Raw genomic sequence first — 15,285 nt, 5'->3', positions numbered from 1 at the left:
CATAGCGTGAGACTCCTGAGAGCCACACAAGGTGAGGCTCATTAGCTGTGCACCCCACACATGGTGGGTACTCAGTGGGTACAAGAGTTAGTAGGGAGGTAAGGCACGCTACTCATCGTGGAAGTAGGCTGCCATCACCCCTGATCTGACATTCTCCCTCAGGGGCCATCTATTTTCCCATCAGCTGATGGAAGGACATAAAACCTGGGAGACCCTGGGGCCAGCTGCCACCTTCCCTGCATAGCTTTCCCAGACCTAGAGTGGGTTTTCTGGAGAAAAGTCTTGGATCCTCCACACAGAAACTCGGTTACTCACAAGCTCTAGTGATGCCGCACCTAGCCTACCGATGCTGCCGGGAGATAGGTGATAGGATCGTGCCCACTGCGAACGCCAGGGTATCTTTCTCACACGGCATAGGATGGGCTTCAGGCATTACTTCCTTCCTGGTTTTCCTCTGGGACAGTTACTTTCTGCCACCACTTAAAACAGCATCATTGCCACTCAGCAGAATCCCATCACAGACACACAGACACACAGACACACAGACACACGCTCTGTCAACTCGCCTGGGGCTATTCTTAAGGTGTATGAGGTGGACTGGGTGAACGCCCCCACAAGGCAGGATCAGAGGGTGCCGAATTTTAAATGAGGCCAGAAGCAGAGAAGGAATGATGGTGTCCAGTTGGAGCTTTCTGTTACAGCCTCATCTTGTCCCCCACTGCCCACATCCAAGAGTAGCCCCTGGACTTAAACCCGCAACAGTGCAGGAGCGTGAATGTAGTTTCTGAGAATGTGCCAGCAGGTTTCTCCAGCACCAATTTAACCAGCTGCATCTCTCAGGGGTATTTGTTCACTGGCTGTCTGCCTCAGAGGAGGAAAGATACTGACCCTAGGGCTGTTTGCGCTTGCAGTAACCCTGAAAACAAGTGGCAGGCTTTGTGTAGTTCTTTGACTGCTTACCTCAATCTGCCCACCTTTTAAAAACAGACTTACAAGCCGGCTTTTTGGCCCAACAGAAGCCCAGTGTTTGCCAGGAACTGGTAATGGGGGCATGTGTTGATGCTTGATGCTTTGTTTCATTTTAAGAGACGCGGGCAGCAGGGAAAGTGAGTAACAGTAAATACAACATTGCCACAGAGACAGAAACTCTGTGCCTGGGGAACTTTGCAAGTTAAAATGGTGAAGACTGGGACGGCGTGAAAGGGAGTTTAGAAGAGGGAGCTGGCCACAGGATTTCAGAGGCCTGTATATCCCTTTGGTCCCTGTCACCTTCTCAACAGGTCCCGGGCATCCAATCTAGGCTTTTCATGAGTTTCCTAGTGAAGTATATTTTAAAAATTCCCATCTAACCCTGTGGACTTTGCAGTGGGAACACAGGCAGCAGATGTGGAGGAATCGTAGGACTCTGCACAGACCCAGACCAGCTGGAGCACAAAGGCCACCAATGCCCACATGGCCTTCTGTGGTGTCTCTCCCTGGCAGAACCTCTTACTTCAATATCTACCTTATTCCTTAGCATGAGCGCTGCAAGGACCCCGAAGTACAGATTGAAGCCTACACGCCACAGCGGGTGTGTAAATAGTGGGCAAAATAATTGTTCATTCCTTAAAGTTTGACTTCAGATCCTCAGTCAACTTTAGAAACCAAGAATTCAGGTGGCTTTGCTTAAGAGCTTTGTCCTTCAGAGGTCAAGAGAGAGGCCGCAACATGTGTGCTCTCATGAACACAGTGTTCTCTGCAGTTACACAAAACCCCCAAGTGACGCGAGATGTGAGCTCTGATTCTCACAGGCACCTGAGAGGCTCCATCCAGTTTTCTGGAAGGGCACCAAAAAAGACAGCAGATATGTCCAAAGTGTGACTGCCTCGCTCGGGGAGGCCTCTGCCTTGCTAGTGATTTGCACAACTCGTAGGTGACTAGCCAAGAAGCCTCTGTGCAGAGCTGGGAAGACCCTCATTAAGACTGACAGGTACTGTGAGCACAGGTAGAAGGCTACACTTTGAACTCTTTAGTTGTTATACTTGAGAAAGAAATTGCTGACTTTCTATTTCACTCAATTCCAGGGGTGGTGGGTGTGAGTGTGGGTATGTAGATGAGATTCGTAGGGACACAGGCAGCCTGTGGGCACATCCCAGGTTATTGTAACAATTCAAAGTGCCACACACATAGTTTAGAGAGAAAAAAAGCAATAGTTTCCACTTTAGGAGCATTTTAGAGAAAAATCAAATATAAGGGAAAAAACCCTTCTTACTTATTAAATTGAATTGTGGTCTAACAGTTTGCCACATCCTGTTAAGGGACATCTGACTAAGTGAGCAGAGGTTCCTCTTTCAGGCAAGTCGTGAGGGTCACATGTCACCTGCAGTTCAAAACACCTCTATAAAGAGAAGCCTTCGTGTCAGTGGAAAGCTGCATAAGAAGATGGAAATTATCAGTGGAGAGAAGACACGGTGGGAACTCGTGGGTGGCATCACCACAGCTGTATCAGAGAGAAAGCCACCCCAGAGGAACCAGCAGGGCCAGGGAAACGTGGGCTGATAGGGACCCAGAGTGGTGACCTCATGGAAGAGAAAGTAGTGACAGGAAAGAACGAGGGGGTCGGGATGTTGGTCAGCCACCTGTCAACTACACCACCTCAGGTGTGTCGCTTAACTACACCAGCTTTATCAAAGACACGTATGTAGAAAAACGAGCCCCTCTGTCTTGTAAACAGCTGTGTGGCCTGTCACCATTGCAGCACTGTCTACCCCAGCAGCACGGACCGCCACATGGAATGCCGCTAGGAAGCAGGCCACGGTCTTCGCTGTCCATCAGCTGCTGCCTGCCCCACTCAGCCCCGTGGGCAGCTTTGAGAAAACTCTTATGTGGGGGGATGTTTGCGTTTGTTAAACTTCATGGTCCTAACTGGACCTTGTGCCCCTGACAAACAGTGGGGCCCACTTCCAGCCGTGAGCGCTGGGGCAGGGAAGCCGGGGAGCCACCTGAAGTCATATCACATCAGGTTCTCAGGACAGGACTCGAGCTTTCCTGAGATCTCAGTGGTAACCCCAAGCAAAACTGAGAAAGCAAAGTAGACATTTGGTGACCTGCCGCTGCCTCCAGTGGGGGACCCCGGCGGCTGAAGACCACTGAGTAATTCCCCACCCCTCAGGAGGGCTCTCCCTTTGAGGCTCAGGTGCCCCAGTGGGCAGCAGGGGGAAGCCCACATCTCAAGTTTCTTCCTCTTTTACCTTTAAAGCATTTTTTTGTGGTCTTGTCAGACCCATGAAGATTCTCAGCTGCTTTTTGATGTCTCTGACCCACGCCATCACCCTTATCCCTGGGGACTCCATGGGTCATGGTTGCTCTTCAGATCTTCTGTTTGTCCCATTTTTATTACTCCTCAGATTTCTCTCCTGGTTTCTCCTCCCACGTCCCTCCTCCTGTTGTTAGGGTCCCTCAGGCCTTGTCTCTTAAATCGTCTTTCCGCCCTCAGAGATTCTTTTATATCTTAGTATTTCTCAGACCTCCCTTCTTTCATCATTAGCCTTCGTCCTCAGTTCTCTTTGCGTGTGTGTGTGTGTGTGTGTGCGCGTGTGTGTGTTAATGTATGTCCACGTGTGTGCGTGCATGCCGGTGGCATACTGGGAGGAAGATTTGGGTAACCCGTTCTGTCACACTCCACCTCATTCCCTTGAAATGGGGTCTCATTGAACCTGGAGCTAAGCCGGCAGCCATCAAGCCCCTGTGATGCCCCTGCCTCTGTACCCCACAGTGCTGGGGTTACTGGTGTGCACCCACACCTGGCTTTTTAACATAAGCACTGGGGATTTGCACTCAGGCCCTGCCATTTGAACAGCAAATACCTTTCCTCACTGAACCTTGGCCTCAGCCCCTCCCATCCTTCATCATTACTCCTCATATTACCCCTTAGATCCCTCCTTTCTCATCACTGTTCCTTAGCTTCCCCTTACTCCCCTCAACATTATTCCTTATGCCTCCTCTCATCATTACTATTCTTCAACCTTTTTTTCACTAGTAAGCACTACTAGTGGAATGATCGGTCTGTTGTTCAGTCTATCCTGTGATCTGAATGGGCAATAAGACACTGACTTTCTTAGTGTGATATGTTTGAATGGTGTCTCGATTCTTGCACGGAGCCCAGTTAAAACGTATTTGGAACGCATGGGATTGCTTCTGCCTCTAAGTGGTGCCTCATCTCCAAGTCCTGGCGTTTCATACTCCACAGATATCTTTCCTAGCTCCACATGCCCACCTGCCACTCAGAGACGGTCACCAATCCAGAGCCCCAGGTGGGATGTTTGTCCTAACTCTGCCCTTACCTGGGACCCCAGCCTGGGCACTGAGTACCCGGGGCCCTAGAGCACTCAAGGCTTGGAGACAGCGTGAGGCAAATGGAACACCCTGGCAGTCAGACGCAGCTGTCTGTCACCGGAACAGAGATGGGTGTGGCACTGTGGAGGGGGCTGTGGCTTGTCTCCACCCCCACACAGAAACCCTCTGCACACAGCTCTTGCTTCATCTAAGCCCTTCTAAATTCGCCCCCCCCCAGAGAGCCTAATTTCAGGCGAGCCCTTTTCCACCTTAAAAAGAGAAAGAAATGTGTGGTCTTCCTCTGTCAGCTGTTCTTTGAGGTGACACTGATGAAGGATAGGCAGGTGGGCCTCTTACAGGAGGGCCACACAAGTGACAGGGAAAGAAGCATAAAGCTCAGATGGAGATGCTGGCAAGAGAGCCATGAGAAAAACCACGAGGACACAGAGGGGACATGTGACTGTGGCTTGTACTGCACAGAGCAGACACCCTGGGTCCTCCTGGGGTCCCTGCTGCCTGGCTGCTTCCTAGGGCTGTGCAGCGGCCCTGCACCCACACCCCAGCATCATGGAAAATGTTGGTAGCTAAGGAGCTACCAGGGCGAACTCCAGGGACAAGTTGAGTCCTGATTGCTGGTCCCAGACCAGCCTGCGAGCACCTGGGCCTTGTTATTCCTCATTAGTGGCTGTGAAGTCACAGGGCCAAAGGGAGACTGCCTGCCTTCTGGTATTTTCCACACTAAAGAGTGAGCCCTCCCCGTAGTGTGCTGGGTCCCCTGGTCAAGGATCAACCCTGGATCGGCACAGAGGGGCCCATGAGTGCCCCCACCACAGATGAAGCTGGCCAGGAAGCAGCCGCAGTTCATCTTTGAAAGTGTGACTCGCCCTAGGCAGGGCAGCCCAGGAGCACAGCAGTGGCACTGGGACAGGAGCCCTCACCCTTGTATGTGTCTTGCAAGGCAGCCCCTTTTGGGCGAGCCTGGGCTCTGTTTGCCGCCAGGCTTCCTTCTGCTATCTGTTCCCATGACACAATTCCTGGTTCCCCCAGTTGCGTTTTATTATTGTTATTCTTAAAACTATTGCTGGAGAAGGGGTGTTGAAAGGCAGTTTAGGGAAGGGAGTGGTGATGAAATGCACGCACCCCCCCATGGCTCCAGGAAGCGTCCTCAGACTGGCTGGGGCCTCCATCAGTGAGCTCCAGGGGCTTATCTAGATGTGGGGAGGGTGCTCCAACCCATGGGGAAGGGAAGCCCGGGTGGTTCCCTGACGTCAGCATGGGTGCCCTGCCTTCAAACTCTGTTGAAAAATGGGACGTGGTGACAGCCGCCCAGTGACATTTCCTATCTCAGTGTGGATCAGGTGGCTGAGCAGAGAGAGGCAGGGTGGAGAGGGAGGGATGTTGGGCTGTTTGCTAGTGATGGCCTTCCCTAGCTTCTGTCATTTCCTGTCCATCTGCCAACAATCACACAGTGATAGTGGCCATCACTGGCTTGTGGGGGCCACTGTGACTTGACCCTCTTCAGAAAAACAAATGAGGTGTCCCAAACAAAGGGAGGTTCATGACCAGCCACGGAGCACACTCCAGAGGACGCTGTGGTGTGTCAACATTTTGTTTTACAAACTTAGGGAACATCCTGGAGTTGACTCCTGCCCTGGAGAAGGTGTTCTGGGGCATTTAAGCGTCGCAGACTGAATATAACCTGTTAGAAATGTGGTTGTTGGCATTCCCTGCTATTAACTTGGAGGTTGGCAGTAAGGAACCATTTCCCTGAGACTCTCTCCTCTCGTTCTCTTGCAGTAAATGAAATCATTCGCAACGACCTCTCCAGCACGAACCCCCACTCCTAATTCAGCGCTTTGGAGCTGGCAGAAGCTGTGTGGAGTTGGCTCAGTGCAGACAGCTGGGCTTCAGCAAGCAAGACTTTGATGAAATAAACCGAACTCACATCTGGTACCACTCAGAAATCCCAGCTCACTGAGTGCAAGGAGCTTATGTCTGAAGAAGTAGCTCCCTGACAACGATGGGGTAGAAGAGGAAGCCATTGCAACTCTTGAGAGAAACGTCCTCTCAAGGAAAGAGAAGGGCTGGCCGGTGAGGCCAGGGGCAAATGCTGGCCCACAGAAAGAAGGGCCTGTGTGGCAGCCTGCCCCCAGGCCTGAGCCTCCTGCCCACTGGAGTAAAACACTGGAAGTGCCTTATTTCATCCTACCATTACACCAGGGCATTATGGAAGCAAGCATTGAATTTTCTACCATGAGAGTATTTGTAGGAGCCAGAGCTATTTAAAAGAAAACACTTTGTTAGGAGCCTTTGTCCTTTGTATTAATTGATAGGATTCTGGTCAGCTCTGGCTTCCTACTTATTTCTAACTTTCCTGGCCGTCCTACACAATTTGCCTGCCTTATCCAGTGCATTTTAGAGGTCTTCCAATTGTCATCTCAGCTCTTTCGTAATGAGATCCCTCCTCCGTGTGACTAAAACCATAGGTTTGTTGATAATAGCATGCTGAGATTTTTGTTTTTAATCTGGCTTCAAACATAGCACAAGGAAGTTGAACAGCACAATACAGGGCCCTGGACAGAACACAACCTGCCTGCTTTGGGACAGAACCTTGTGTTTGCATGCTTGTATATATAGGCATATATTTATGTATAGATACTCAAGAATGGAGATGGTGATGACCAGTCCAGGCCCAGCGGGGCTTCCATGTTAGCAATAATGAGTGTTCACCTTGAGAATGCACCTCAGAGTCCAGACCCCATTTTCCAGCACCTTCCATCAGGGCCTGACACCCCTGCACAGACAGGGCCTGTCCCCCCTGCACAGGCAGGTGGCACTTTCGTGTCTCATGAAGTTACTGAGCATTCTAGACCGCAGTAGAGCTGTGATCAAATGCCCACAGGCTACCAAATGGCCAAGTCTGGAAGTGGTTGTAAGTAACCATTACAAAAGGAGTGTAATATATTTGTTCAATTATAAGATTATTATTTCACACAAGCCTTATAGCTCTCTGCTTCATCTAAGAAAACAATTACCAAAAAAATGTTTCTGTATGCAGTCTGTGGATAGTATGTTTTCAGGTTAGTTACTGGTAACAGATAGGCCGGTGTTGGCTTTGTGTAATTAGCCGCTTATTACAGACACTAGCAGTGGCCCATTATTTCTTATAACCAAAAAGCATGGTTTAATTAAAACATGTTTAATGACTGTGCCTTAGGAGTTAATGCCCCCTTATGGAACATGCCTGAATTGCACCTGTGGGTGTAAGTTAGTCACAGACAGGAGTCGTGACAGGAAAAGCTCTCACAGGGACATACATCTTTAAAATGTTGGTCTGTACGATGGTGTCTTACTTTTCTCCAACTCACAGAAAGAAAGAAACGTCCGAAAGCCATACTGAACGATTTCACATGACTGTGAAGAGCTGACATGCGCCACCCTGTAGACACGTAGCCCCTGGCCACCTGCAGGCTGCCTCCTACCCAAATATACTATGTACCTATGTGTATTAGCATCATGGAGTTGCATGAACCATATGAAAGCAAGCGTTTGATATTTGTGCCGGCAGTCTTTGTAGTTAGAAAAATGGATCCAATAAAGCAGTATTTTTCTTTTTTCCCTTTTTGCTGGACAGTCTGTGTGAGAGTGATTGTGGGTCACTTGGCTTCCTTCTGTATTGCACATAAATGTGGGGATCTGTGACAAGTGCTTTACCAAGTGGACACGGTTGTTCCCGGGTCATCTAAACACAGGAAGAAGCTGTCTTCCCTTCCTGAAAGGAACGAGTGGATATTTGGTGGTGTTCTCAGGCATTGTAAACAAAACACTTCAAAAATGCTCATCCAGCCGAGGTGGGGAAGGAACTTCTGCTTATGCCAAATACTTTCCCTCAGAGGGAGACTCTGGGTGAGGCTCTGGCCACCCACATGCTCACTGGTGATTGGACGAGCTGCTTTGCCAGGAGAATGCGTGTGCTTCAGTTGACATGGCCGAGCCTTCTCTCTCCACTCACCCTTTGCCCCTCTCCTCCCAACACAGACCCCTCTTAAAGCTCTCGCGAGAAACTGTTGAGATACTCAGACCGAGGAGGAGACGTGGGATGGCCATAGTATTACTGACCTTAAGTGTCTCCGAAACAATTTCTGTGCCTGGGACTTGAATGCCGAACCCCTTGTATTCTTTGCTAAGAGGTTTACAGACTGACTTACAATACTAGAGAAACCGCCGCCCTCATCTTCAGTGACGTGCATGTGTCCACCCCACCTGGCTGCTGCCTCAAGGCTTTGCCACAGCCCTCATGAGACCTGACCAGAGAGGGTGACAAAGAAGGGACAGAGGATGGTGTGGGGGAAGGTGGCGGTTTATTATATTCCCAATCTTTGACCTGTGGATCAACGTTGAAGTCCCAGATCCAAGAACGCTGGGTCTAAGGGGAGCAATAGACTCATGTGTCTGCAGCACTGCTCTGAAGCTACCTGTTCCCTCGCTGTACTGGGCACTGGGCCAGCTGGGCTTTGAGGTTGGTGGCTTTGTGCAGCATAGGGTGCTGGGAGCTGCCCTTCCCAGCCAGTGCTCTGTAAATTCCCATTTTCCCCAGTCGCCACGGTAGAACTTTATAGCTCTCCAAATACACACAAAATTAAACAGTTTTGTATGGGTCTGCCCATTGATTTTGATCAATGAGGAAATCCTGAAGAATCCTGGATTCAGCTGTAGCAAGGAGGTTGGGCAGTTGTGTGTGGCCCTCATGTCTCCCAAAGCAACGCTGTGTAGTTCTCAGGGGCAGTGGGAGGGGGTAGGAGATGCCTCAGCTTAACTGGGGTTGGCTGGGTCCCCTGGAGCACTTCATACTCTGCTGGACACCGCCTTCCCATAGTGTCTGTCCTTGGTGACCAAAACCACTCAGGAGCCTTAAGGGCAGGCGGATTTCCTTACATGTGTTGCATTTGAGAGAGAGAACAGCCCCACATCTGCTTCATTTCTGACCTGAGACGTTGGGATGAAGACGCCGATACGTATGCAAGTTGTCCTCACGAACAAGTGCAGACTGAGCAAAAGTCCAGGTATTTGGGATCCAGCTACCTGCCCTGGAGCCATCCTCCTTGTTCTTGTGAGACACAGTCTCTTATTTACTTGGAGCTGCCAATCATGTTGGGCTTTCTGGTCAGCAAGTCCTAGAGATCTTCCTGTCTCTGCCTACCTAGTGCTGGGATTTCAGCCACATACTAATGCATCTGTTTTGTTTTATTTAAATATGGTTTCTTGGGATCAAGTCAAATGCCATGCTTACAAGGCAAGAACATTGTTGTCTGAATTCACAGATGGAGATAAACATTTTTTAGTGTGAATCACTGTGGCATTATGTGTGTGTGTGTGTGTGTATGTGTGTATTCACGTAATGTGTGGCCCCTTTGTCCAGTTCCAAAATGTCTTCATTAACCCCCACCCAAGCAAATCCCATGCTTGTTCTTGGACCCCTAGATACAGAAACGTATCTGTCTTCAGTAGATTTTCTGGGACAGTTGACACAACTGTCCTGTGAGCCTGGCCTCTGTCTCCTGCCCATCTCTGATGAACACGTACATGGCTGTACCCCCGTGGAGTCACACAGTGCTGCATTGTGCAGTCTCCGCTGCCACTGACACATTGCCCACAGGCAGATGTCGCCTCACCCTCACCTCTGGCTTCTGCAAGCACTGCTCTTGTGAACGGTCACATACATTTAATCTCAGCTCTGGGACAGACGCTGGAGACTGGGGCCCCTGGTCATATGGCAACTGAATGTAAGTTTACGAGACTGTTTAAATGATCCATCCCTGAGACAGACCTGGCTCACTAACCTAATTTGGAATTACACATGTGAAGCACATCATATTTATAATTCTTTATGCCAAAAAAATTAAGTTAGGTCGAAGATGACTGAACGTTTGCTTAGACGGAAGCTGAAAGCAGACCCTCAGCCTGCCAGTGACGGAGCTCAGCAAAGCTGGCCCGTCTAGGGTTTCTGCCGGGAAGCTGGGACCACAGGAGCCATGTGAGTCATTCCTCTGGTGCCAGATGAGCCCCTAGTGAGCCTCCTTTTACTTCACACACAAGCTAACACGGTGAAGAAAAGAGCCACGGTAAAGACTTCAGAGCTGGGAAGGCAAGCCTAGAGTAGAAATGTCCTCAAATAACAGAATCGCTGTGGATGTGGCCAGAGGAGCAAACCTGGTAATCCGCAGTCCTTACGTTCTCCAAGTGAGGTTTGTGGTGCTCTCTGTTTCTAGGTACTTTTGTCAAAAAGCAGTTTCACCATCTCCGATCCCTGTAGCCAACAGGTTTTCAGACACGGTACCCTCAGTCTGACGGCCCGGGACAGGGGCTTCTTGCTCATGGCGCGTAAAACAGAGTGGTAAGCCATGTGCTGCTAATGGGCTTCTATTCCCAGCACCGTCGTCACCATTCACCATCCTTTGATCTAAAGCAAAGGGAAAGTGCAAATGGGAACCTACCTGAAGCTAGCCTGAGTCAGTGGAAAGTGCCCTGGTTGTCGGGTTCACTATCAGCCCGTTTGCCCCGTGCCGTCACCTGGTCTAACCTGGTGTAATGAGAAGCTGAGCCCTGCTTACTCCGCCACTCTGTTCTCCCCACCCTTCTTTCCCAACCATGAGTCTGCCACTGCCACAGACTTCTTGAGGACAAGGACTTTACTCACATCATGTATCTCCTGGCTTTATCCCTTGAGACCTGGAAGTCAGTTTGCAAAGCGTCTGGATTCTCTGCCCACCACACATTCTCAGAAATGCCTACACTCACATTGTGTATCACGATAGAGGCCACCCCACTATGCTTAACAAAATATGTTCCGGCTTTGGGGGGCTTTGCCACCACTGGTTGGGGAGAAGAGAATTGTGGCACAATGACCATTGGCTGTGGGGCCACTCAACTGCCAAGACTCTGCCTACCTTCCTAGACATTTGCCTTCGACGGCAACAGTGGAGCTATGAACTTCAGGGACCAAGGCTGGCAGTGACTGTAGAACTCAGTGTTGCCTCTGGCGTGGTCCAGGCAGAGAGTATAAATTGCAGTCCCTATGTAGACAATGGGGATTGGGTGTGGACAGCTGCGCCCACAGCCCCTCTGTGGACACTGATGTCTGGGCATAGACAGCTGTATGCACAGACTCTCTGTGGATTCTGCGGCCTGGCTTTCTTTAGCCTGTTCCGTGAGGAAATTCTTTCAAACCCCCGCTTCGTCACACAGAGAAGTTGAGCAGTGGTGAATCAAGAGGCTGCACAAACACCCACAGTGGCAGAGGGCTTAGTGGGGCAGGGGGAGCTGAAAGAGGCCCCACAGTGGCAGATCCTATCCCCTGAAATGTCTTACCCCTCCCTAAACACAGGGCGACTTGGTGCTGCCTCCTGAACAAGTGCTGTAGACAAGACTCCCAGAGATACCAGACTCAGGGAGGGCAGCTTTCTCCCATGGCCGCAGAGGACGCTTTCCCTGGGAGCCAGCCATTATGCTGTAAACCAGTCTGGCCACAAAGAAGGCCGTGTGAAGGTGAACACTGCTGGGCGTCAGCTACCACTGTCCGAGTAAGTGAATAAGAGAGGGGAAATAAAGTGTGGACTGGTGGGCAAATGTGAGGTTTCCTGCCCAGACATGGGCCTCCCTGGTGGACACGGGACCACAGGGACCACCTGTCCCTGCCAAGCTCACCCACTACAGCATACGCATTGTCCTGTGAGGTCATTAACTTTTGAGGTGTGTGTTGCAGGCAGGCAGAGGGGCAACAGTCTGGGGACTTGCTGGGCTTTGTGTGCTGTGACAAGGGGTAGGCCCTGTCCCGTGGGACAAGGGTCTGCAGCAGAGCAGCGATGGTGTTTGCCAGAGGGGTTTCTGAGAAGAGTCTGTAGAGTAGAAAGACACGATGAGAAGCTGGTCTATCATCACAGAGGCCATGATGGAGGGTGAGCGGTAATCACACCAAGTGTGTTGATGAACTCAGTTGGTCCAGGATGTGTCCAGGGTCGCCAGCTCAGCCACCACAGGGAGAGTGGAATGCGGCGTACCACAACCCCGCCATGGCACTGGCCCAAGGTGCATCCTGGACCAGCCAGTAGTGCTCACCTCTCTGTACAACATCCTCTGTACAGGACCTGGACCAGCCAGCAGTGCTCACCTCTCTGTACAACATCCTCTGTACAGGACAGAAGTGGCCTTCTGTTCCAGGACCTAACACAACCACGAGTCCTCTAAGCAGTTGCTGGGGGTCACCTAGGGCCTCCAGGGCTCACCCCACCCAAGCCCCATTCCTTTGTTCCCTGTCCCAGCTAAGGACACCACCTGCCTGAGATCTGCTGTGGCCTTCCTATTTCTGGGACTCACCTCACTCCAGCTCACATGCTCTGAGTGACTCTCCGAGTGACTAACTTCACTTCCCTTTACTCCCAAGGCTTCATGACAAGACTTTGGTGTCCCTGCCAATAGAGAAAGGACAGGATCTGCTTGTAAACCTCTTACAAAAAGTCCTCTTCCATCTCTGATTTTTTTCCAAGGGACAAAGAAAATACTTGAGACCCTCAACCGAGGTGCAGGCCATTTAGGTTGATGTCCAGCAATGGTCACGTGTCCAGTTTGGTGTCTGCAAGTTCAGACACTGTGTTCTTCCAAGTGTCCAGCACCCCCAATTTACAAATGGCACGAAGACATTCAGCCACCCTAACCCTGCATTACCTACTCCCTGAAGTACAGCCTCTACGAAGCCTACTGCCTGGTCCTCCCATGCACTCAACAAGTTTTATGTTCCAACAAGCAATGACTTGTCTTTTGTTTTTAATGCCAAGTCAAAAGACAGTTGAACGAAAACTACTCCATGCTTGATGGGACATTACTGCTTGCAGTGTCACTTTATATGAGGTTTTACTGTAGTGCCTTTTGTGATAGGGGCAGTCCTTACAGGGAACTGTGTGCACCCCAGAGTGTCTCTGCATGTCCAGTCATGCTGGCGCCTTCTTCCCTCACCCGTCTTTCTCCATCGCCTCCTCACCACTCCCGCAGTCTCTCATCCCCTCTCCCTTTAAGAGCTACACTGGCAGAGGATGCAAGGAAACACCCCAGGTAAAGACTTGGGCCAGGAGAGCGGAGAATCCCTGAACCCATCTCAGTTCAGTTCTTTGTCAGACAATGCGAGCCTGGGTTGGCTTCACTTTATAGTGTGGGGAATGACGGCATGACACATTGATTCTCTTCTAATGTCTTCATCTGATTGTAGCATCACACCAAAACTGGCCTCAAGCTAGGATGGGGAAAACACCACCCCCACATGCATGCACCCTCGCACGCACACACCCCTTAGTCCCTAGCAGTTTGTGTGGAATTCAGACACAATCCCTCAGCAAAACCACCCATGTCTGCAGTTGACTTTGTGGGAGTATTTCTAATACAAATTCAATTACCTTAATAGTTACAGTGTGTTACTTGGTTGTTTATGGGTTTTGTTGTTGCTCGTTTGGGGTGCGTGTGTGTGTGTGTGTGTGTGTGTGTGTGTGTGTGTGTGTGTGTATGCCTGGGATTTACACATGTACACACATGTACACAAACAGTGTAGAGGAAGATGTTAGGTGTCCTACTCCATTTTGTTCCCTCGAGAAAGGCTCTGTCATTGAAACTGGAACCACACTAGTAGCCAGCAATCTTCAGCAACCCTCCTCCTACTTCTCCCAGCACTAGGGTTATAGGCATGCCTGAGCGCACCGGATCTTTTATACGGGTATTTGAGTACAAGTCCTCATGCTTATTCAGCAAGCACTCTGAGCCAATGTGATATCTCCTAGCCCTTAGTTTCTGGAAGTTTTTGACATTGGTCGTTTCTGTCTCCTAGGCTGTAGACTTTATTGGCATAAAGTACCCTGAGGATATCCAGCACTGTGACCTCTCTTCCATCAGTGACTTTGGCCATTTGGGTTTCCTTTTTTCCCCCTGACCAACCTGACTACAGGTTAAATTTTATGGGTGTTTTAAAGAAAGCTGTTAGCAGCTAAGTGAGGAGATGCTCGTAGGGGCAAATTCATATGCTGGTGCTCCTTCAGGGGAAGCAGCCTAGCATGCTCCCGGGTGTTTCTGCCCAACAAACTTCCTCTTGAACTCCGGCCTTAACTGAATGTGCTGCTCTCCCACAGGAACATGTATAGGCATCTCAAATCAAACCCCAAGGCTTCCTTTGTTCAAGGAAGGCATAATTTTGGAAGGAGGTCCTGTACTCTCGTTACCTGCTGCCGGTAGTTAATCTGTCTCCACTCTTTAGCTCTTGGCTGTGCTTGCTCTGGCCTAGCCCTCCCTCACCAACATTGAAACACTGTATTCATTACAAAGCACTTCCAACTTCATTCATGAGTGCTGGTTTTTATCCTCTAGCTTTCTTATTTTGTTTGCATCATCTACTGTCCTAGATATATCTTCAACAGTCCATTGACCTCATCCTAGTGTCACTTGAAAAGACAGTCTCAATTGAGGGACCTACCTGATAGGACTGGCCTGTCAGCACGTCACTGAGGATTTGTCTGAACTGTCAACTGATGTAGGGACCAGCCCACTGTGGGCAGTGCCGTTACCTGGGCAGACTGTCTTGGGCTGTACAACAGAGCATGAGTCGGCTAGTGAGCCAATAAGCTGAATTTCTGCCCTGACTTCCCTCGATGATAAACTGTAACCCATACACTGAAATAACCGTTTCTGCCGCTAGCCTGCTTTTGGTCACCATAAGAAAGATGAAACTAGAATATTTACTTTCAAAAGACAGGAGCTGAGGTCACAGATCCGAGACCTCTGCCAATGTAGGTTTATGGTGACATGGTTTTCCCTCAAGCCTTCCTTCCCCATTGCCTAGTAAGTATACTTTTACTTCATGAAATCCAAAGTCACTTCTGGTTTCATCTTGACTTCTTGAACCTACTAAAGGTATGGATTTTTTTTCAAGAGTTTGGG

At 49.9% G+C, this 15,285-nt stretch overlaps 1 protein-coding gene across 3 annotated transcripts in view; it reads left to right on the top strand.

Annotated features, from left to right (window-relative positions):
- Window positions 1-7,930, top strand: part of Nfatc1 (nuclear factor of activated T cells 1) — a 108,887-nt gene extending 100,957 nt beyond the window's left edge. For all 3 annotated transcript variants that reach the window (XM_040757783.1, XM_040757785.1, XM_040757784.1), the window contains exon 10: window positions 6,112-7,930. In XM_040757783.1, the coding sequence (XP_040613717.1) occupies window positions 6,112-6,161 (50 nt within the window). In that variant the 3' untranslated portion in view covers window positions 6,162-7,930. The remainder of the gene's footprint in view (window positions 1-6,111) is intronic.
- The last annotated feature ends 7,355 nt before the right edge of the window (window positions 7,931-15,285 follow it).

The sequence above is a fragment of the Mesocricetus auratus genome, unplaced genomic scaffold (assembly GCF_017639785.1).
Source record: "Mesocricetus auratus isolate SY011 unplaced genomic scaffold, BCM_Maur_2.0 Super-Scaffold_100015, whole genome shotgun sequence".
NCBI classification, from domain to species: Eukaryota; Metazoa; Chordata; class Mammalia; order Rodentia; family Cricetidae; genus Mesocricetus; species Mesocricetus auratus.
The sequence above is the reverse complement of the archived record's forward strand: the minus strand, read 5'-3'. Positions and strand labels throughout refer to the sequence as shown.